Source organism: Eptatretus burgeri, chromosome 17 (genome assembly GCF_056783735.1).
Source record: "Eptatretus burgeri isolate ZD-2024b chromosome 17, Ebu_testis_v1, whole genome shotgun sequence".
In the NCBI taxonomy this organism is placed as follows: domain Eukaryota; kingdom Metazoa; phylum Chordata; class Myxini; order Myxiniformes; family Myxinidae; genus Eptatretus; species Eptatretus burgeri.
This window is the reverse complement of record NC_140977.1, coordinates 26,325,619-26,348,969: the sequence shown is the minus strand read 5'-3', so window position 1 is coordinate 26,348,969 and position 23,351 is coordinate 26,325,619. Positions and strand designations below refer to the sequence as shown.

General features: G+C 43.0%; 1 protein-coding gene across 2 annotated transcripts in view; it reads right to left on the bottom strand.

Moving 5' to 3' along the window:
• LOC147009592 (uncharacterized) overlaps positions 1 to 23,351 on the bottom strand; it is a 270,091-nt gene that overhangs the window by 39,607 nt on the left and 207,133 nt on the right. For both annotated transcript variants that reach the window (XM_085862391.1, XM_085862392.1), the window contains 5 exons: positions 19,095 to 19,256; positions 17,113 to 17,283; positions 14,203 to 14,346; positions 9,550 to 9,669; positions 2,900 to 3,081 (listed from right to left, as the gene is read on the bottom strand). In XM_085862391.1, coding sequence (XP_085718517.1) covers positions 2,900 to 3,081; positions 9,550 to 9,669; positions 14,203 to 14,346; positions 17,113 to 17,283; positions 19,095 to 19,256 — 779 coding nt within the window. The remainder of the gene's footprint in view (positions 1 to 2,899; positions 3,082 to 9,549; positions 9,670 to 14,202; positions 14,347 to 17,112; positions 17,284 to 19,094; positions 19,257 to 23,351) is intronic.

The window sequence follows — 23,351 nt, the reverse complement described above, 5'->3', positions numbered from 1 at the left end:
GAGTATTAGGGCATTGGTGTCATCTGGGTTAGTAGCGGTGGAGGAATTAAGGGAGGCTAGGAATTTCTACACCACAGCAGGAGGGAAATTGATAGAATTTCTACACCTTTCTACACCTAGGACGGTTTCAGTGAGAAGGTGTAGGAATGGTACAGGAGGAGAGGAAGTTGGGATGTTGGGATTTTCTGCACAGTCAGAGTTAAGCCAGTCAGCATTAGCATGAGCAGTATCCATCATTACCTTCGCAAACTTTGTTGCGAAGGTTATGTTTTGATCGCTGTGTATTTATTTATTTGTGAAGATGTGTGTTTGTTTGTTATTTGCAGAACTCCAAAAGTATTGAACTGAATCGCAGCAAATTTGCTGGGATGATTGGTTATTATCCGAGGACCATTTTATTAGATTTTGGGAGCGATCGGGTCAAAGGTCAAGGTCAAGGTCATGAAAAGGTCAAAATCGTCTTTTTACCATAGCGCGGTCAATTTGTATCCAATTAGCATGCAACTAATGCCAAAATGTTCAGAATTCAATGCCCCATCTTGTGGTATGTGACATGACACAATGACGTAATAACCCTTATTAGCGGTTGGGAGTCAAAGGTCAGAGGGGGTCACGACATTGCAAAATGTGCGGTTTTCGTCATAACACGGTCAATTCTTATCCGATTTGCATGAAACCAACACCAAAATGTTGACTGTTCTGTTCCCCACACTCTAATACAATTTACAAAATTAAGAGTACAAAGGTCAAGGTCGAGGTCATGAAAAGGTCAAAATCGTCATTTTGCCATAGTGCGGTCGATTTTTTTTATCCAATTTGCATGCAACCAATGCCAAAATGGTGTGAATTCAATGCACAATCTTGTGATATATGATATGACACAATGACGTCATTACCTTTGTTTGCGGTTTGGGTCAAAGGTCAGGGGGGGTCAACGACCTTTATTATCATAACGCGGTCAATTCTTCTACAATTTGCATGTAAGTAGATTCAAAATGTTTAGAATTCAATTCCCTATCCTGTGATGTGTAATATTTGACAGTGACTTTATTACCTTCGCATTCTGTGAAAGGTTATGTTTTGGTTGCTGTGTATTTATTTGTGAATATGTGTGTTTGTTATTCGCATAACTCAGAAAGTATTAAACCGAATTGCATGAAATTTGGTGGGATGATTCATAAGTATCCAAGGACGATTTGATTAGATTTTGGGAGCGATCAGGTCAAAGGTCAAGGTCAAGGTCATGAAAAGGTCAAAAACACTCTTTTAAGCATAACTTCCTTCATAATACAGCTATCGACATGCAACCACCGCCATATTGTTCCATGATGAGATACCTTTCAGATATGTGGTGTCGGATTTGACGTAATGTCATCGGAAGTGCGTCTAAATGACGTCACAAGATGACGTAAATTTTCAATTTTCGATCTCATCAGTTTTGATCATACCGTTTTGTAGGACTTACGTTAAGGACGTCACACACCAAATTTGACTTCGATCGGACTGACCGTTATGACGCCATTGACGTTTGAACATGACGTTTTTCAATTGTGGCTAAAATGTCCTGATATTTTACATTCAAATATCTATATAATTTATAAAGCAAAGTCTCCCAAATCCAGGCATTAGGATCAGTACCAAAATATCTGTTTATTGATGTACAGGTTTTGCCAATTAACTCTGTAGTCAAGGTCAAGGTCACACTCGAGGTCAAAATTTACTTGTAGGCATAGCTTCAGATCTAATAGAGCTATTGACATGAAACCAACGTTAAAACGTTCAGTGAACTACGAGCTTTCAGAATGGTAGTCCCCGATTGGACGTGACGTCCCCGGAAGTGCGTCAAAATGACGTCAAAAGATGATGTCATTTTTCAACTTTTTAATTTTTCAGTGTTTATCATTCCATTTTGTTGGACTGCCTTCAAGGAGCTTACACACCAAATTTGACGTCAATCGGACTGACGGACGTTTTAAAATGACGTTTTTCAAATGTGCCCGGAAAAAAGTTGCGGCGGCGAAGGTATGCGCTCTACCGAGTGCCCGTTCTAGTTACCCCATTATTCAAGACTGACTATACAGGTGATGAGCATGTTCCAGCGATGGACCTCATTGACTGCCCCATAAAATATTGGACGGTGAAAGACCTGCAAGTTCGGATCTCAAGTTGGTCTGATGCTGAATGTTGGTACGTCTGTGGATGGAAATAATGAAAAATTCCAAGACACTTCCAAATCATGTCTCCATCTCTTTCCTTTCTTCATCTGCTCTTTCCTGGTGTTGGCTTAGCGGTTAGGGTGGCTGGCTTGGGATCTTAGGGTCCTGAGTTTGAGCCCTGCTTTCCTCCTGAATTAACAGCAGGTGGGGTTGACTCATCCTGTTATCCCTCTGAGGTTGGTGAAATGAGTACGTGTACTGGTTTGGGGCACAGCATCAGTGGCACAGCCGTGTCCCAACAAAATGATAGCTACCCGGCAGCCAAGCTGCCATAAGCATGAAGAAGAATATCTGCCCTTTTCTCTCGTACATATCTACTTATTCCTTCTCCATCCTTTCTCTTATCTTCAAAAAACATAGTTCCTGCTCTCCTACTCCTTTACTGCTTCTTTGCACATCTCATATCTACCTTCCAAATGTTCTTCTGGACCCCATCCCTCCATTACTCCATATTTGTCTCCCACTCAGCATGTATGGCATTGGCCTTGATAAAAAGCTGTTTTACATTTTGCATTTGTTTTACATTTGGGTGTTAAACTTTTATCAATGCTGCACAAGTTTGAACAGGATTACCTAAACAAACACTCAAAAGATAAAAGCTCGAATTCACTTGTAGTTTTTGTGAATGCTCTCGATACAGATGATGAATTACTTGATTTTAAAAGGATGACGGTCAAACTCACCATCTCGCCTTTCATTCCTGGAAAGCCGTTCATTCCAGGAGCTCCTTTAGGACCCGGAAATCCAGGTAAACCAGGGAAAGCTGACCTACCAGGGTCTCCACGTGAACCCTTGCTACGGCCAGGAATCCCAGGAGTCCCCGGGCGTCCAGGAAGTCCAAGAGGGCCTGGAAATCCCGCGTCTCCTGTGGGGCAGGAAGGAAACAGGGCGGGACCATGCCTGATGATTGACAACAAACAAAGGATGAAAGTGTTTTCAAATTCTAATTGTAATCAAGTAAACCATTAGATACAAACATGAGGTCTCACAGGTTGGTGGACTCTCAGTTTTCCATCACTTCACTTTTCGCATCGCTGTTCCCACCCTCTCATCCCTTCATTCTCCCTTAGCCCATCCAGGTCACATGCTTCCAGAACCCTACACCTGGTTTCCTTCCCCACTTATAAACTGAACACTCGCATTGATCCTTCATCCCTCTATTCTCTTATCTGTACGGAACTCATTCCCTGCATCTGTTGTCTCATGATCCTTCCTCTAGTCTTTCAAGGGTCCCACCCATTGTCACCTCGTCACTCCCTCTCCCCCTAATTACCTTTCCGCCACTCATGTAGGACGTCTTTGCCTGTCTATGCCCCTTTGGTTCTTTCTCACTCTATGAACTTGCCACCATCTGTCATTTAGCTCCTCCGATAGCTTAGATATCTGTATACAAGAAAAATGTCAATAAACACTGAAGATCATGATTTATATGTATGCAACCCCCTAAAACTTGCTCTTCCCACGAACCCTGATCATGAATACAAAAAAAAACAATCTCCCCCCCCCCCCCGAAACACCTCCTCGCCAATGCAATGGCGTCTGTTCATCTACGTAAGATTGTGGGTATACAGCACGTATTGGTGAGGTCAGTCATGTGTTGCGTTGTGTTGTATTGTATTGCACTTCCATTGGTGACTGTACAGACTGATTTGGGAGCGACAGCGTCTACCACAGGTGCCGCATTTGAAGTACTGTAGTTGGCATGGTTGTCATCTCCTGTAATTGTGGGATGTTGTTGTTTGTGGCGACAACATCTGTTGTGCAGCTGCTCCAGCCACTGGCCATCATAATGGCTTATCCCAGCCCATAATTGATTTCGCCATATGCCTCTGGAGTTAGCTACAGTTTCCCACGTGTCAAAATTGATGTGCAGCCCGCTTACAGACATCCTTATACCTCAGCTTGGTCTTTTGCTTCCAGCTATCTTCCCATATAGGGCATCCTTTGGGATACTTCCATCTTCCATCCTGTGCATATGCCCAAGCCATCAAAGTCATCTTTGCTTAATGAGTACAAGAACGCATGGCAGATTTGCCTGGAAGATGATTTTTGCATTTGTGCATCTGTCCTTCATATGATGCCAAGGATGCTTCGTAGACAGTGAAGTTGGACATTGTTAAGTCTCCGTTCTTGAAAGCTTTAAGTCGTCCACGTTTCACAGCCATAAAGTAATAACACTGAGGAGCAAGGTGCCACCGTAATTGTTACAATCTCCCCGATTGCCTTTCTTGTTGTACAACGTGATGATGTTTGCATCGCGCATGTCTTGTGGAACAGATCTTGCCCTCCAGAAGAGGAGAAGGAAGTCATTCAGGTAAGGCAGCAGGTGAGACCTTCTGTACTTGAGCAGTTCTGCTGGAATTCCATCCTTACCAGGTGCTTTCCTGCTTGCCAGTAAATCAATTGCCTTCTCAAGCTCAGGTGATGATGGTTCCACATGCAACTCATACATAACAGGTAGTTGAGGAAGAGTGTTGAGCACAGGCTGAGAAATAGCCGTTTCCATGGGAGTGCAATTGAAGATAATGTTCCACCTAACGAGCTGTCTGCTTGCTCCTGTCGGTAAGTATCTTACCATCTGCTGATTTCAGGGGGGCAGCTTTGCTGATGGTCGGACCAAGTGCTCTTTTTATTCCATCAAACATGGCGTGAAAGTTTCTGTTGTCAAAGACCATCTGAATATCTTGGCAAAGGTTGATCCAATAGTTGTTTGCACAAAACCTTGCTTTATTTTGCACAATAGCCTTAGCTAGCTAGCTTCAAGTTGTGTAGGGTTTGGGCATTTGGGTTGATGTTGTGCATTAAGTAGGCTACGCTCTTTGCTTCGATGGCTGGCTCCATTGTCCCGAAAAGGTTTCAAACCAGTCTTTCCTATGAGCTTTACCTTTACCGAACGTGATTACTGCACTCTCATAGATGACTAACCTCAGGGACTTCCAGGCTTCATTGATATTGCCAGTTAGGCCTTCAATCGGTAGAGACTGTTGGAGAATGTCCAAAAACTGCTTACATTTGTCATTATTTATTTTTGCCAGGAATATTGATGCATGGAAAACTTCCTTGCTTGGAGGTGTGAAGCCTCTGGGGCTGCATCTTCACTTTGCTTACGACAAGGGAGTGGTCAGTATCACAATCTGCATTATAGGAGGAACGTGTGAAGAGTGCTGGACAGGTCTCGTCTCCTGGTGATGATGAGGTCAATTTGGTGCCAATGGCCCGACCTTGGGTGACGCCGAGACACTTTATGCCGACGTTTGCCTTGAAAGAAAGTGTTGGTGACACAGAGCTCCTTTTGAGCACACAGCTCCAACACCTGTTGCCCATTTTCGTTGATTTTACCAACACCATGATGGCCTAGGCATATTGGCCACGAGGCCCTGTCAATTCCAACCCATGCATTGAAATCACCGAGAATGTAAAGCTTTTCCCCATGAGGGACATGTTGAAGAAGTTCATGGATAGTGTCGTAGAAGTAATCTTTGTCTTCAGCATTGGCATGCAGAGTTGTGGCAGAAGCACAGCTGATAGTCATAAAGCCTCCTTTCAATGAAAGATGTAGAGACATAAGATATTCAGATGTCGCCATCTGTGTCTAAATTGACTGCATCATGCTGTTGCTGACTGCAAAGCCTACACCATGTTGACGGAGGTCTTCTGCGCTCTTGCCACCCCTCTTGGTAGAGTTGATCTCCCCAATAGATCTGGAATCGGCCAATCTTGTCTCTTGAAGAGCAGCAATGTCAATGTTAAGCTTGTAAAGCTCACGATCAATCAGTGCTGTCTTACGTACATTTAATGTTGAAAGTAAGTCTTCTTCATTGATGCCAGGACACATAGTCTTGACGTTCCAGCTACCAAGCCGGATAATTTACTTTCTTGATTTGCTGGGCACATTCTTACCGTCTACTTGTCAGGATAAAGATCCCTAATCAACATGCACCCAGAGGAGAAGGTAGACGTTGGCAGAACAGTAGCTTACTGGATGGGGGCTGCCCAGCTTAAGGCGGGCGTTGACTGAATAATAGGACGCTATAGTCCTTCCCACCGTTCGCGGTAACCCATGGGGCCTTCGCACCATGACAGTCGAGCTGAACTTATAACATGTAAACTGCTACCACCCGTGTTGGTTCCCTCACGTGTCAAAGTAAGGATGAAGTGTCCTCTCCATTTGGTTTGTACGACAGCTTTGTATGGTGTGTGTGTGTGTGTGTATACGTGTATGTGTGTGCAGTGCCTATAGAAAGTCTACACCACCATTTACATTTTTTTCACCTTTTGTTGCCTTTTCGCCTGGAATTCAATTGCATTAAATCAGACTTTTTTCACCTTATTTACACATCATAACCCACAACTTCGAAGTGAAAAACAAATTCTACAAAGTTCACAAAATTAATTAACAATACAAAACTAGAATACCTTGGTTGGACAAGTGTCCACCTCCACCACCCCACCTCAGTTAATTCTTGATGGAAGAACCTTTGACAGCAATTACAGCTGTGAGTCTGTTGGGATAGGTCTCTACCAACCTTGCACACCTTGATTGGACAATATTTATCCATTGTTCTGTACAAAACTGTTCAAGCTCAGTCAAGTTGCATGGGGAGTGTCGATGGACAGCAATCTTCAAGTCATGCCACAGATTTTGGATTGGATTTAGGTCAGGACTCTGACTCGGCCACTCAAGGACATTTATCTTTTTGTTCCTTAGTTACTCCAGTGTAGCTTTGGCTGTGTGCTTCAGGTCGTTGTCAAGTTGAAAGGTGAACTTCCATCCCAATTTCAGCTTTCTTACAGAGGGCAGCAGGTTTTCCCCTAGGTATTTTTATTTATTTTGCTCCATCCATTTTCCCTTCTATCCTGACAAGTGCCCCAGTCCCTGCTGATGAGAAACATCCCCATAACATGATGCTGCCACCACCATGATTCACAGTAGGGAGGGTGTTCTTTGGGTGATGTGCTTTGTTTGGGTTTGCACCAAGCATAACGTTTTTAACTTAGGCCAAAAAGTTCCATCTTGGTTTCGTCAGATCACAAAACGTTTTGCCACATGACTTCAGAATCTCCGGAGTGTTTTTTTGCATACCTCAAACGGGACTCAAGGTGGGCTATTTTGAGTAATGGCTTCCTTATTGCCACCCCACATGCAGCCCAAACTTGTGGAGTGCTTGGGATATTTTTGTCACATGCACACAGTGACTAGTCTTTGCCACAAAGGCATGTAGCTCTTTCAAAGTTGCCACTGGCCTCTTGGAGGCCTCTCTGATCAGTCTCCTCCTTGCTTGGTCATCCAGTTTGGAGAGACGGCCTGATCTAGGTAGGGTCTTGGTGGTACCATATGCCTTCCAGTTCTTTATAATTGTCTTGACTGTGCTCTCAGGGATATTCAAGGCCTTTGAAATGTTTTTTTTAACCCATCCCCTGATTTGTGCCTTTCCACAACTTTATCCTGGTGGTCTTTTGAAAGCTCCTTGGTGCTCATGTGTGATTTTTCTGTGAAATGCACTACCCAGCAGAGGAAGCCTAAAGGAACAGCTGATTTTATTCTGAAATAATCAGAATCACAACAATTAACACAGGTGGAGGTCAATTAACTTTGTGTGTGATTTTGAAGGTGATTGGTTACACCTGAGCTAATTTACAATTGCTATTATAAGAGGGATATTCTATTATAAGAATACTATTATGCTATTAGAAGAGGGCTTTACAGAAAATGTTGTAGTTTTGTATTGTTAATTAATTTTGTGAAATTTGTAGAATTTGTTTTTCACTTGGAAGTTGTGGGTTACGATGTGTAAATAAAGGTGGAAAATTTAATGCAATTTCATTCCAGGCTATAAGGCAACAAAAGGTGAAAAATTTTAAATGGGGTGTACACTTTCTATAGACAGTGTGTGTGTGTGTGTGTGTATGTGTGTGTGTGTGTGTGTGTGTGTGTGTGTGTGTGTGTGTGTGTATGTGTGTGTGTGTGTGTGTATGTATGTATGTATGTATGTATGTGTATGTATGTGTATGTGACTGCCAAGCCTGGGAAGATTTTGGGGGCTCAGACTGGCCTAGTATCTAAGTCCCCCTCTCGACCTCACAGGCTAAATCCAGAGGAAAGACAGAATTCCCTACGTCTGAAGCCTGTTTGGTTGTAGGAGTTGCCGGAAGGTTCTTGCTGAAATGGATCACTATCCACCTAATGGGGCTCCACTCCACCATAACTTTTCTGGAGAGGCTCCCTTAGCCTTGGCCTCACCAAAGCCCGACTCACAAGGCAGTGAGTGATTGACCGGTAGCTGGGACCTGGGTGGTGGGACGCCAGGCCATATCCACACGCTGGTGGACCATCATTTCGCATCTGTCGGGGCTGAAGTTTCTCTGATATCCCCTGTAGATTAGTCTAGGTCCACAAGGTGCCGAGTGACCATGTTGCCGTGAGGAGGCACGACAGGAGTCTCGATGAGACAGAGGCTGTATACTGGCAGCAGAGACTTGCGCACTCGGCTCTCTTCGCCTTAAGCTTGCCAGCGGCAATGGATCAAGACCATTGCACTAGACGCATGCCATCACGCTGTGGCAACACCCCTCCTCACTACCCTTCTACATTTACATGCCCCATGTGTACACTTCCCTGAGTCCATCCTAAATTATGCACATTGTGAATCGATGGCTCACATGTTGTGATCACTTTACATACCATTATTATTATCATTAACAGGCTAATCATTTGATATAAAAACAATGAGAAGTTTAATAATCTGTTAAATAATAACATAGAGATTTATTTTGATATATTTGTGCCACATGATGCCTGGTGTTGGCTTAATGCTTAGGCTGATGGGCTTGGGATCCTAGGATCCTGAGTTCAAATCCTGCTTGGCTGTTGAATTAATACCAGGTGGGGTTGACTCTGCCTGTCATCCTTCTGAGGTTGGCAAAATGACTACCAACTTGCTAGTTTCCTGTGTCGGAGTGGTGACCTGTCCAGGATTGTACCCAATAGCCAAGGAGACTGATTAGGCAGCACCAACGATCTGCACAGAGTATGGTCCCAATGGATGGGTGGTGCTACATGGTTGTTGTCATTAATTATTTTAGTCTTCATTTTATTCCTGCTCTGTTTTCCTCTTGTACCTTTATTCATATGCATTATATTTTTGATGCATGTGATTTTTCTTTCCCCTCTTTATAATTTCCTTCATAAGTTGTCTCATCAGCAGTGGTAAAGGAAGCCTTGCCAGCAGTAACCTGTGGTGGCACAGTTTGATTTTGGTTCCTTATGCACCCTTTTCGTTCTAAATGCCAATCACTTGTTGAGCATGGTTTATATTAAAAAAACAAAAATTACCTGGTGGACCACTGTATCCAGGACGACCTGACGAGCCTGGATCACCAGGGATTCCTGGAAGATGCCTCCCTGGTTGATACCTTGCAGGACGTCCTGGCAGCCCCGGGTCTCCACGCTCTCCTATATCGGGAGCAGCAACAGAAATGCATTCAAATAATTACAAGTTATCTTGTTAAAAAATTAAGTAACAATGACAACAATAACAACTAGAAGGGAACTCGGTAGAGCACACACCTCCGCCATGTAATGCCTGATCCACGAGAACATATCGGGCCCGATACATTTTTGAAATATCATGCTATGCAGTACTATATTGCTTTTGGCCCTATCTCTCAATGGTGAAGAATCACTTTCAGAATGAAATAATTATCGTATCCACATCTGGATTCGGATCTTCACCAAAATCTAATCAATTCGTCCTTGTCACACACTCAACCTGTCCACCAAGGTTCATCTGAATCTGTCGACAACTTTTTGAGATATCGTGCTATATATCATTTTAGCCCGATCTCTCAATGGTGAAGAATCACTTAAAAAATTCGAGTAGTCCACAACCTGTCCACAAAATTTCATCCGGATCCGTCTACAACCTTTTGAGATATCCTGCACACAAACAGACAAACAGACAGAAAGGGGTGAAAACATAACCTCCTGCACCTTCGGTGGCAGAGGTAAATAAACACAAACTATAAGCAATATTATCAGTCATAGTTAGTACAAGGTGAACTAGAACGGCACTCGGGAGAGTCCACTTTCGGTGGAGGAGGTAATTATTACCCAGTCATGAAAAATGGATTGCTTTGTGGACTTTGCATTAAATATATGACAAAACTTTGTTATCTTATATACTAATAAATGGCTGTGTGTGTGTGTGTGTGTGTGTGTGTGTGTGTGTGTGTGTGTGTGTGTGTGTGTGTGTGTGTGTGTGTGTGTGTGTGTGTGTGTGTGTGTGTGTCCTCCATAAGTCCAAAACTATAAAACCTAACATCCTGAAACTTTGCACGCATACTAAGAAATCTCCAAGAAAGTACAAGAGTGAAAATTGGATGTTTGGGTTCATTAAAATATCCCTTTTGAAGATAAATAATTAACGGCCTTATTTAATTATATCAGTAATTAGGCCTCAGTCACCACTCTCTATGGGGACTTAAGGCTTTTCCTGAGTAACCTCGCTGGGGTCTGAAGCCGCCATGTTTTTTGGTCTGCTCAACCATGCCTTGACTTGGAACAGCCTGCAACGATTTCTTAACGATAGTTTTTTTTCACTTTCCTCACTCATATCATCGAATGCTTGATCATCATACCTACAAATTGCTGGGTACATTGCAATGCTTATAAACACCCGGAGATGCCAGCGTTCATGGCTTTATTTCATTTTTACGCATGTGATCACCTCGAGAATCTCTTAAACTAAGAAGAACTACAAAATTTAAGCTCCAGAATCGAACTTACAAACAGCTCCGATTCCTCAAAAAAGTGTTTATTTGTCCAATTCGGACATATTTGACACTTCGGGTGTCTCCGTAAGGTGTATGTTTAACGTGACAGTTCAGTGATTGCTGATCACGTGCCAAGCGAGCCATTTCTTATCAACCGTTTCGTTGGAGTGCTTAAGCCACTTGGCGAGTGCTCTACAATATTTGCACTGTCACTGAATCCTGAATGTCGATTGACTTGAACAAAGTTCGAGGCCACTCACGGACGTTGTTGGCCATGTGTGGTGCAGAACAGGTGGTGGCTGGCTCACTGAAAATGTGAAATTTTATTTTCCACAATGTTCCCCCTTTTGTTCATTCATTAAATGACCCGTCACTTCGACATCGATACAATATATATATATATATATATATATATATATATATATATATATATATATATATATATATATATATATATATATATATATATATATATATATATAAAATGACCGTTTTTACAGCCATTTTTCCCTGCTGTGCAGGGGTTTGGCTTTTTGTGAGGCAATGTTTTATGGCCGGATGCCCTTCCTGACACCAACCCTGGTCACCTCTTACGACACACAGGGATATGGTACACCTATTCTAACCGGGGCATACACCGGGACCAGTACACTGGCACTCATTTCGCCGACCTCGGAAGGATGACAGGCTGAGTCAACCCCCTGGTGTTAATTCAGCAGCCAACGGGGCTTGAACTCAGGATACTGGGATCCCAAGCCGCCACCCTAACCACTAAGCCAACACCAGGCTTACTATATATATATATATATATATATATATATATATATATATATATATATATATATATATATATATATATATATATATATATATATATATATATATATATATATATATATATATATATATATATATATATATATATATACACACACACACACACATGAGGTGAATGCACCCGGCATTGCCAGGGTTCTTTTTGAATGAATTTAATATTCTGTACATCAGTCTGACGTGAGCCCAGTATCAGTTCCCTATTGGGCCACAGCAGTCATAGCCTATTGGGGTTAGTGAGGGGGAACACTCCCCCCCCCCCCGCCTCTGACCGAGGGGCCTCGCCACCTTGCCTATAACCTCCCGGAGCCCGTCTCAATATTTTTTGTTGCAGAGGATTCCTCCTAACTTTCACAGTTAAGGAGATTAGCATATGCAGACACAAACAAGCAAACAAACAAAAGCTTCAAATTATATATTACAAGCTGAAGTCCCCGGTAATACCTGGGAAATTTGCCCTATTCTCCTCACGCTGATTGGACTGAGGCATTAGTTGTATGGAGAAAATTAGGAAGGCTTCTTTTAATCTTCAGATTTATGGAAGGAAGGCTTTATGCTGCCGTAATCCTCAGAGAGGTCATAGTTGAAGGCGGCCTTGAGCCACTCAATGTTTTTCGCAGCAGTGGCAACTGTCGATGTCCTGCCAAAACCCGGACCTAGAAAGCTGGAATGTGAGTTTTGTGCTTCTCTCGCCCATCGGTGTGACGCTCTCTCTCTGCAGCCGACTCTGCTTGTCTGGCTCGTTCATGAGCAGATATATCAGCAGTTAGCTGTTGCCGTGCGCGTGCAGTTCGAGAATTCAAATAACAGGAGGAGAATGTGTATGTTTAAAAAGTCAATGAATACGAACATTTTGTATTTCAAAAAACCCTCGCGTTTTTCACCATGAAGCCTTTTGTTACGATTAATACGCCAGCGCACTATTCGAAAGCCTTTTTTTTAAAATGGAATTTTTATTTTTTTATATATATATTTTTTTCATTTTTATGGAAAGCCACTTAGCACATCCTGGAGCTGAATGTTAGGTCTATATGTGTGTAAAGTTTCATTAAGATCGGTTCACTGGTCAAGGAGCTTATTGGTTACAAACAGACAGACAGACAGACAGAAGGACTGCCATATATATATATATATATATATATATATATATATATATATATATATATATATATATATATATATATATATATATATATATATATATATTAAAAATAGCATACACATCTCACATCCCTGAATAATACCTTACAGTATATCCCTCCGTCCTGTCCTCTCACCTCCCTCCGTCCTCTCCCCTGCCTCCATCCTCTCCCCTCCCCCTCCATCCTCTCCCCTGCCTCCATCCTCTCCTCACCCTCCGTCCTCTCTTCTCCCTCCCTCCATCCTCTCCTCTCCCCTCCCTTCTCTTCTCTCCCCTCCACTCTCTCCATCCTCTCCTCTCCTCTCCCCTCCATCCTGTCCTCTCCCATCCGTCCTCTCTTCTCCCCTCTCTCTGTCCTCGCCTCTCACTTCCCCTCCCTCCATCCTCTCCCCTCCCTCCGTTATCTCCTCTTCTCTCCCCTCCATCCTCTCCTCTCTCCTCGGTCCTCTGCTCAACTCTCCCCTCCCTCTGTCTTCTCCCCTTCCCTCCCTCAGTCCTCTCCTCTTCCTCCATCTTCTCCTCTCCCTCCGTCCTCTCCTCTCCCTCCGTCCTCTCCTCTCCCTTCTTCTCCCTCCGTCCATCCTCTCCTCTTCTCTCCCCTCAGTCCTCTCCTCTCTCCTCGGTCCTCTCCTCAACTCTCCCCTCCCTCTGTCTTCTCCCCTCCCCTCCGTCCTCTCCTCTCCCCTCTGTCCTCTCTTCTCCCTCCTCCTTTCTCTTGCCTCTCTCCCTCCTCTCGCTCCCCTTCCTCCCTCCTCTCTCTCCCCTCCCCCCGTAATATACCTATCAGCGAAGCGACAGGTTGTATTTGCTCGTATTATAATAAAAGAGGGCAAATTGTCACTCAAATTATTTTCCAAAATTTGTTTATATTGGACAAATCGAGCCTGTTTATGCCATCACAACATTTAATGTACCATATGCATATGTTGTATGTAATTGGAGAAATTAGATTTTCTATTTCACAACCTAATGTCTGTGCTTTTGGTCAATGAATAAACACCATAGACACCCTTGGCCAATGGAAAAAGGAATGTGGGATGCAGCTCGACTCTGTCAGGATTCAGGAGATGGAGAAGTCTTTGTAAAGTTTGCCAATGTTTGCAAGTTGTCTTCTACAGAACAAAATTTGTTCACACTCCCAAGAAACATGCTCTGTATACAACATGTTAGGTCACGTACAACCACCTTATCAAGTCTTAGTACCACCAGCACCAATTGAGGATGAAAGAAAATATGTACCTTTTCTGCCGTAGGTGCCAGGATTCCCATGTGGACCTGGAAAACCATTATCTCCAGGTGATCCTTTCCCGATGACCAATCCAGGAGGACCTGCACGACCTGCTTGTCCAGGAAAACCTCGAACACCGTGGCTTCCCTTTTCACCTGGAAAATAAAAAAAAAATAAAAAACCAGTTTATCTTCTGTGGAAAATTTTATTTCTATACAAAATTGAGTTTCATGGAAGAGCAAAGTGACTTCTTCTTCTTCTTCTTCTTTCGGCTGCTCCCTTTAGGGGTCGCCACAGCGGATCATCTGTATGATCCGCATAGTGATTTGGCACATGTTTTACGCTTGATGCCCTTCCTGACGCAACCCTGGTCGCCTCTTACGACACAGGGATATGGTACACCTATTTTAACCGGGGTATACACCGGCCCAGTATACTGGTACTCATTTCGCCGACCTCGGAAGGATGACAGGCTGAGTCAACCCCCTGGTGTATTAACTCAGTGGCCCAACGGGGCTTGAACTCGGGACCTTTTGGATCCCAAGCTGCTGCCCTAACCACTGCACCAACACCAGGCTCGGAAGAGCAAAGTGACATAAGGTTAAAAAAAAAGGCAACAGACTGACAGTAGGGCTGTGGTTTGGAAAGGGGGGGGGTGGAGCAGGGTGCAGGGGGGCAGGAATAGAGTCCTTATAAACTAGGAGTTGTGACACAGCATGTCCTGGAAATTTCTGGTCACGTCGGTCATGGGCACAATTTTGTTTCCATCGAAAGCTCATCATTGTTTTTAAAATGACAGGATGCTGTGCTATTGGATGCACCAATCGATTAGAGAAGGGTTTCAAAATGTATAGATTCCTTGCAGACGCCGGAGGGAAAAATAATTGTGAATATAAAGTTCGTTATCTGAGATGGAAACCGACTTTGAAGTCGTTTCTGTGTCAGGTAAATTGTAATCCCGTGTGTGCACAGTCATGCGTGGTGCTGTAATCATATAGTAGTTGGCAGTTGGGTATAACTCATAAACAGACATAAATCATAGATTATAATTTATGGCAAATCAAGAACGTCCTGGCAAATTGCTTAAAAGTAAACATGTCACTTGTGTGTCTGTAATGTAATTTTGTTTGTTTATTTATTTGTTTAAATTAGTCTAAGTGTTGTCGTTGATATTGGTTCACAACATGTCATGATCCATGACATGGTCAATGAGACATTAAATAGGAATATAAAAGAATGAAAGATTACATGTACTGTCAGACCTCGCTATTCGTGGAGGACATGTTCCAGAAAAATGCCACGAATGTCAAATCCGCGAATGTTGGGGCATTGTTTCAATTGGAAAAAGGGGGATAGGTTCCTGGCGGTTCGTGATTCACAAGGGAAAAACACAAATCCGCAAAAACACCGCAAATATGCCAGTGAAAAACGTCGAAAACGTGAAAAAACCCCACGAGTACACCTGCGAAAACCACAAAACACATTTAAAAAAAACTCGAATACATGAAGCACAGGGCTGCAAATGTAGAAGCAGGTAACAACTTATTAACAGCGAATACGCATCATCCGCGAATAGCATTATCCGACAGTACATGCTTGTTTTCAGTGGTGCAGTACCAGGTCTCTCTTGGTCATCCAACCCTCCTTTGACCTTCAGGCTTCCAGTGCATCACTCTCTTTGTGATGTTGTTTTCCATTTCCAATACATTCCTAATCCATCTCCACCTCCTCCATGATGTTTTTCCTTTTAAAAGGCCTTCTTTTTTCCCACCTTGCTCACTCCATCCAGCCAGGAGATTCGTGTAATCTTTTCATGACAGCTAAAAATAAATAATTATAGTATCTGTGTCGTGACTTTGGTTACTATCCAAGCTTCACAGCCAAATAGTACAATTGATTATATATTACTGTCAGAAATTTTAAACTTCGTTCTTGTGTTGTTTAAAAATACATATATTTCCAGATTTCTCTCATCCCCATAAATGCTACTCTTGCTTTCTGTATTCTTTGGAGAACATCCGAGTCGACCTCCTCCTTTAACAGTTGTTGACATCTTATTGTATCGCCAAGTCATTGTACATAACAGCATTGTTGTCCGATGCATGTAGTTTCACGCTCTCCGTGTTGATTTTCAGTCCTATTTATGGGGCATACTCCTGGAGCCTATTTACTTTCTCTTACATGCTTTTCTTGGTGTCAAATAGGAAACAGATGTCATCTGCAAAGCTGAGCTCCTCCAGATGGTCATCGTGAGAGCAATCTATTCCACATCTGGCATGTTCCTTATTCCCCCTTAATACCCAGCCCAATACAAGTAGAAACAGTGGTGGAGACAGCTTGCATCTCCATCTGACACCTGCTTTGACTTCAAATTCTGGTGACTTCTTTCCATTAGAGATCACACTGCATTTGTATCCATTGTATGTGTTCTTTATCATTTTGATACGATCCATCCTTTGGGACCATATCTGTGCAGAGCGTTTGGTGCTGCCTAAGCGGTCTCCTTGGCTATTGGACACAATCCTGGACGGGTCGTCACTCCGACAGTATACCAGCATGCTGGCACTCGTTTTTGGTGACCTCGGAAGGATGACAGGCAGAGTTAACCCCACCTGGTATTAATTCAACAGCCGAGTGGGATTTGAACTCAGGATCCTCGGATCCCAAGCCCACCATCCTCACCATGAAGCCAACACCAGGCATATTTTGATACCCTTTTAATATATTTCACATTGCATACGTGTTCACACTGAGAAATGCTTTTTCAACGACAACAAAAGTCATCAAATAACCCAATCTCAGTTCAGTTTGTTGATAAATAGAAATAGAATGTGACAATTGTTCTCAAAATGGCTGACTTCACATATCTTCTTTTGATAGAATGTAAAACAACCTACAAAGGGATTTGGCATGTATTTTACCTTTTTTGCCAACGAATCCTGATACTCCAGAAAAACCTGGGGATCCACTTGGACCTCGTTCACCCTTTGCTCCAGCCGACCCATGTTGGCCAGGTTGGCCTGGAAGACCCTTGCTTAGGCCAAAGTCAGATCTGCCATCATCTCCAGGATGACCTTTGGGGCCTGGGAGGCCTGGTAAAAATAGTAAGAAAATACATTAACAACAGTAATTAGAAGGGCACTCAGTAGAGTGCATACCTCCACCACACAATGATCAAGTCAAACATATCGGGGCCAAATTTTTTTGAAATATGCTATATATCGGTTTAGCCCTATCTCTCAATGGTGAAGAATCACTTCAAAAATAAAAGAAACTGTTGTATCCAGATCTGGATTCGGATGTTCACCAAAATTGAATCTATTCTTCCTTGTCCCACGCCCAACATGTCCACCAAGTTTTATCAGAATCCATCCATAACTTTTTGAGGGAGGTGCTATATCATATGCTATATCATAGGGATATATAGCATATCATAGGGATATGCTATATCAAGGGAGGTGCAAAGCGCCCCTCCCCTTATATGGAACGGTTTCTCCGTACGCATCTTTAACATAGGGACTGAAAATTCGTTTCCCAGCTTGCACTGAACAAAATTGTCTGCAAATTTCAGAAGTAAATCCTTTGTACGTCATGGTAATGTGTTCCAAATTTCAGCAATATCCATTTCCACATTCTTGAGTTTTTTTTTTTTACGAAAACCCTCGAAATTCACGTTGATGTCCCTCCGTCCGTCCGTCTGCCCGAATTGTGTTGGCGCTCATATCTCAAAGGCTATACATTGAAACGAGCTGAAACTGGGAATATACTTCAGCTAATCGCTCTAATTAATGGGTATCGAAACAAATTCCACCAAAGTGCCAGAGTTTTTGCTTTTTCGTTAGTTTTTGCTCATTAGCTATTAGCTTGAGTTCTGTTCTTGTGCGGTACAATTATGCAATGGCGGTGTTGTTAGAAGCAGCGACTCCTGCAGCAATCAAGGGAAGCACAAAGCACCCCTCCCTTTATATGCAATGGCTTCTCTGTAGGGCAACTTTAACATAGAGACTGAAAATCCCGATGGGGGGGGGGGTCCCTCTCCCCAAGTATGTATTTGCTCTCTTCTCAAGTAATGCTCGAAAAAAGTTCATATAAAGGGGCGTCCTACATATAAAGTAGGTTAAAACCCATTATTATATAAAGTTTTTTTTAGTGTACCTTGAAAACAAAAACACATAAGATCATTTGTGTGTGATTAATTTGTTTAAAAAATTGGTGCCCCTTAAAATCAACTTTTCTAGAGCATCCGTTGGTTCCTTCTAAGAACACAATTTGGCGGTACAGCATACACAGGAGATTGTTTGAATGTGCCTTATTTTCTATCATTTGGCATTATCTACAAGCCATGGATTGTCCCTTCTTTTCTATAGTTTGCCAAATGGCACACACCACATAAAGGGGCCTTTTCTATGCCGCTGCCATTTTTCACAAGAATATTGGTTTTGCCCTATCAGTGGTGAAGAATCTGTTAAAAAAAATTATCTGATTCGGATCCAGATTCGGATCTTCACCAAAATTGAATCAATTCTTCCTTTTCACACACCCAACCTGTCCACCAAGTTTCATCCAAATCCGTCTGCAACTTTTTGAGATTTCGTGCTCTATATAGTTTTTGGCCCTATCAATGGTGAAGAATCACTGAAAAAGTTCAGTAGTCGGATCCGGATCCAGATCTTCACCAAAATCTAATCAGTTCGTCCTTGTTACACATCGAACCTGTCCACCAAATTTCATCCGGATCCATCAACAACTTTTTGAGATATCCTGCACACAGCCAAACAAACAAGCAAGAAAAAGACGAACAAACAGACAGACAGGGGTGAAAACATAACCACCTTCAACCTTCGGTGGTGGAGGTAATTACAAGAAAGTTAACAATTGCTGACTATCCCTGTGCTGTTCTTACCTGGTTGACCTGAAGGACCCGGCAGACCAGGAAAACCTTTTGGTCCAAACGTTCCGGTTTCAGTCGGATCACCCGGAGGTCCTTGAGCTCCAGGACGGCCATCAAAGCCAGGGTCTCCTCGCTGACCTTTGATGCTGCTTAATCCCGGTCGACCATCATTGCCTGATGGGTTAGCAAAAAGGGAGAGTTTAGATGCAAGTGTAATAAGACATATTGCAGTGCCACCTATAATGGTGGACTCACCTTAAAGATTGTGTGACGCAGTTTCACGTACTTACGCACGATACACACAACAACACCCACTACAACCAAGGGGACAATCATTAAAACTCGCTTGGCCTACTTTGTGAGTAATCCATATTTTTAAATAAATCGAAGTCTGCTTACAAGTTTGTCATTTTTGCCTTATTGCTGAAGTGCCATCAGTCGAATCGTTCATTTCTCTGCATATTGTGTTATATTGCTGCCCATATTTGTACCATATTTGGTAGAGGATTTTATTGACATTTTTATTGGTTGATGGGACTCAATTGGGAATGGGACCTTGAGCGGTGCTGGGTGCTGGGAATGTCGGAAGCACACGATTTACCTAACCATTGATATCCGGTCTATGTTTTCCACAATAGGCATGAGAGCCTGATATACAACGGATACCCCCTTGAGTCCGGCTAAGTCAGATTGTTACATCAAATTGTTTTTTAAAAATTGTTTCAAAAGCAGCATATTTGAGCAGTGTTTGAGATTAATTTAAAATGTCAGACGACCAAATGAAGGAAAATATGTCATTGCATTCAAAATGCAATGACATCGGCACCATGGTAGGTGAGCTATCATCGGCACCATGAACAGATTCCAAATTTTTGCTCTAATCAGCAGAGGGCATTGCAGCGGTGGCACATCTGCACACTCAGCCAATGATGCTACCCCACAGCCTTGTGCTGTATACAAACGAAGAAGTTGAAGACTCCACTCCCATTCAATGTTCTGAAGTTCAAAATGCTCAATGGACACGGATAAAGCGAGATTTTTTAAACCAGGATAAACAATGCCAAAACTAGCGGGCACAGTTGGAGAGTGAAAGAGAGGAGTTTCAGAACAGAACCAAGGCAGAAGTATTTATACTGAGTTGGTAACACATGAAATAGCTTGGTGGTAGCAACTAGGACAGTCGCAGAAGACGGCGGTGGCAACAAGGACTGTTGATTGGTTTTACCTGAATTTGGATAAATAATTGGAAGCAATGTGCATAGATGGGCACAGTGATATTGGGCGGAATGGTACAGCTAAGTAGCAACGATTAGCCAGGTGTGATTGAGTTGTTATGGCTGTGCAGGGAAATGTTGTGTCCCTGGGTTGTCGCAAATGCGGAGATGACACAGGTTGGATGGGCCGAGTGGCCCTCTCATATTTCTGGGTTTTCTTTCATATCCTTGTGATTGTCAAGAAGAACAATACAAACTGGATACCGTAATGCTCAATGTAAAATCTAGAGCCAGTGATTTTCTGCAATTGTGGAAAATGGACAGAATTCACGGAATCGGTGACTTGGAACGGAAAACTGAAACTGACAAGGAAAACAACCGAATGTAGCAAATCAGAGAAACAAAGTGATGATTTGGTCGAATTACAAAAAAAAATTTCACTCTAATGTCTGATTTTGTATGTGCGATTATCCACGGACTTAATTCACACAAATTAAGAAAAGTAGTCAAAACAAACAAACCACAATTCCATACACAAGAAATACCATCGACCAGTGTTTCTCAAGGTGGGGCGTGGCAATATTTTGGTGGGGAATGAGAATTCAGAATTAATGAATCAAGATATGATCGCTTTCATAGCTTTGCCTTTTGAATACAGATGTAGTATATACTGTAGTGTCTCCAATCATGGTGCGGCGTACGATTATTTTGAAAATCAAAGTGGGGCGTGGGACAAAAAAAGGTTGAGAAACACTGACTACACCATCTATACAGCGCGAGCAGAGTCGATGCTCCGCTCAACGTCAATCGCAGACGCTTCGGACATCCCTGTGAATGTCGATCTTGATCGCTGGAACTAAACACGGAATAAAATTCCACCTAACAATCTCTGGAGAGCCCAAAGTGAAAGTGGATTTGAAAGTCACTCCACCTTGTTGAAAATTCGGTGATAATGCTGCCTGGGAATTTGATCGCCGACGAAAACGAAATGTCGGTCATCCGATGCGCGCAGCTATGGAGAAGCTTTCTTTTTCTTGTTACAGTGAAAAATGGTCGAAATGCTGGAAGACCCCGGTTTACATCGGGGGTGTGTTCCTGAAAAGGGCGACGAATATCGAAATGACGAAAATCGAAGCAATTTTTATCAAAAGAATTAATGTCGCTACGTCAGGTATTATATTTCAGATTACCTATGATATTACCTTTTTTTGATTAATGACAGATATATTCAAGAACACGTACACGAAGAAATTCAAGTACACGTATAAATAAATGAAAAAACAATTACCACACATCTAATAAATAAAATATTTGTCTGTATGTTCACGTTTTCCACAAAGGCCGCCAACCACCACATTTGGTGCACAGACCAAGTCCAACCCGGGATTGTCCTCAGGCTTTTTTCATCGACCACAATAGCCTTTAAAGACCTCTAAGATCCTTAAAGACCCTTTAGACCCTAGAGACCCTTTGACCACAAAGACCTTTCAGATCCCAAAAACCCATAAGACCCTTTAAGACCTCAAAGACCCTTTAAGGCATTGAGGACCCTTTAAGACCCCTAAGACCCTTTACAAACTCAAAGACCCTTTTGACTCCTAAGACTCCAAAGACCCTTAAAGCCCCTTACACTCTTCAGACAGATTAGACAGCTTGGACCCTTGAGTATTTCGAGCTTTAGACCACGTGGACCTTTTTACATGAGATGATGAATATCAAGAAGTGGTATTAATAAGGTGACAACATATTTGCAAAACAACATAAAAAGGGGAGAGATAAACCTGGGTATTACAATACATATATGATTTTGCCCAAAAATTTTATCTAAAACCTTTTTTTACAACCCTGGTGTGTTGATGTTAACGCACGACATACTGCTATGCCTGCTTACTTCCTGTGCAGGAAAGCATACATGGACATCATAATGAACATTAATTAAGGTTGAAGTGCCATGTCTCATGGATCCAGATTCAACATTTTCCCCACCTGACATTGATAGTTTAACTAACAGAGCCTACCCGTCGCTTCGCTGAAGGACATATTAGTTACTCTGTTTGCCAAATTTACCCTTGCATAGTGCTTTAACCCTTCCCCATACTCACGTCCTGCTCCCCCCTCCTTTGTCACCCATTCATTGTGATGTCCCTTCCCACTAGAAATGCCTCACACATGATGACAGGCCCGTCCATTGGGGGGGAGAGGTCAGGTCAGGTCAGGTATGAAAACATGCGCGGAGCAACGCGTCAGTGCATCCACTTTCCGTCAGTAATCCAGGGGCCTCCGACTGGCCACCCCCCAGGCAGATGACTGGGCCATCCCCATCTCCTTGAGATTCTGATCAACCTGATGCAACCACGAGGCACGTGGTCGGCCAATTGGCCTCCTCCACTCACAAAGGTCCCTCGCTGAGAGAATGTGGTGAGCAGGATCAGCATCAGGAAAAAGAGCCACATGTCCATACAGCCGCAGCTGACTCTCATGGACTATGCAGGTAACAAATCTCATTTGAGTCTCTCTCAGCAACCGCTCGTTGGACACAAAGTCCGACCAGTAATAGCCAAGGATTCTCCGAAGAGACCTGGTACCAAAGGAATTAAGTCTCCGTCTCAGATCCCTGGTCAGAGTCCAAGTCTCACATCCATAAAGCAAGACTGGAAGCACCAAGAACCTGAAGACTCGGACTTTTGTCCTCCTTTACAAGTACCAGCAGCGCCACACTCCATGATCCAGTCAATCCTTGACTCCCCCGGCCCGACCTCTGGCTTTCAGCCAGCAGATACATGAATATCACTGCCAAGGCACGTGGATCTCTCTGTGACCTCAACATCCTCGCCAGAAACAGGTACAGACAAGATCGCAGCATCCAAGATGTCATTGAAAGCCTGGATCTTAGTTTTGACCCAGGAAACCCATAATCCTAGTGGCTCTGACTTATCACTCAGTGCCTTGTGGGCCCCCAAAGGATATCTAGAGTGTCCGCAAAGATGACTGCATCATCTACGAAATCGAGGTCAGAGATCTTGACATTCCCAAACGATGCACCGCAGCTTGATCT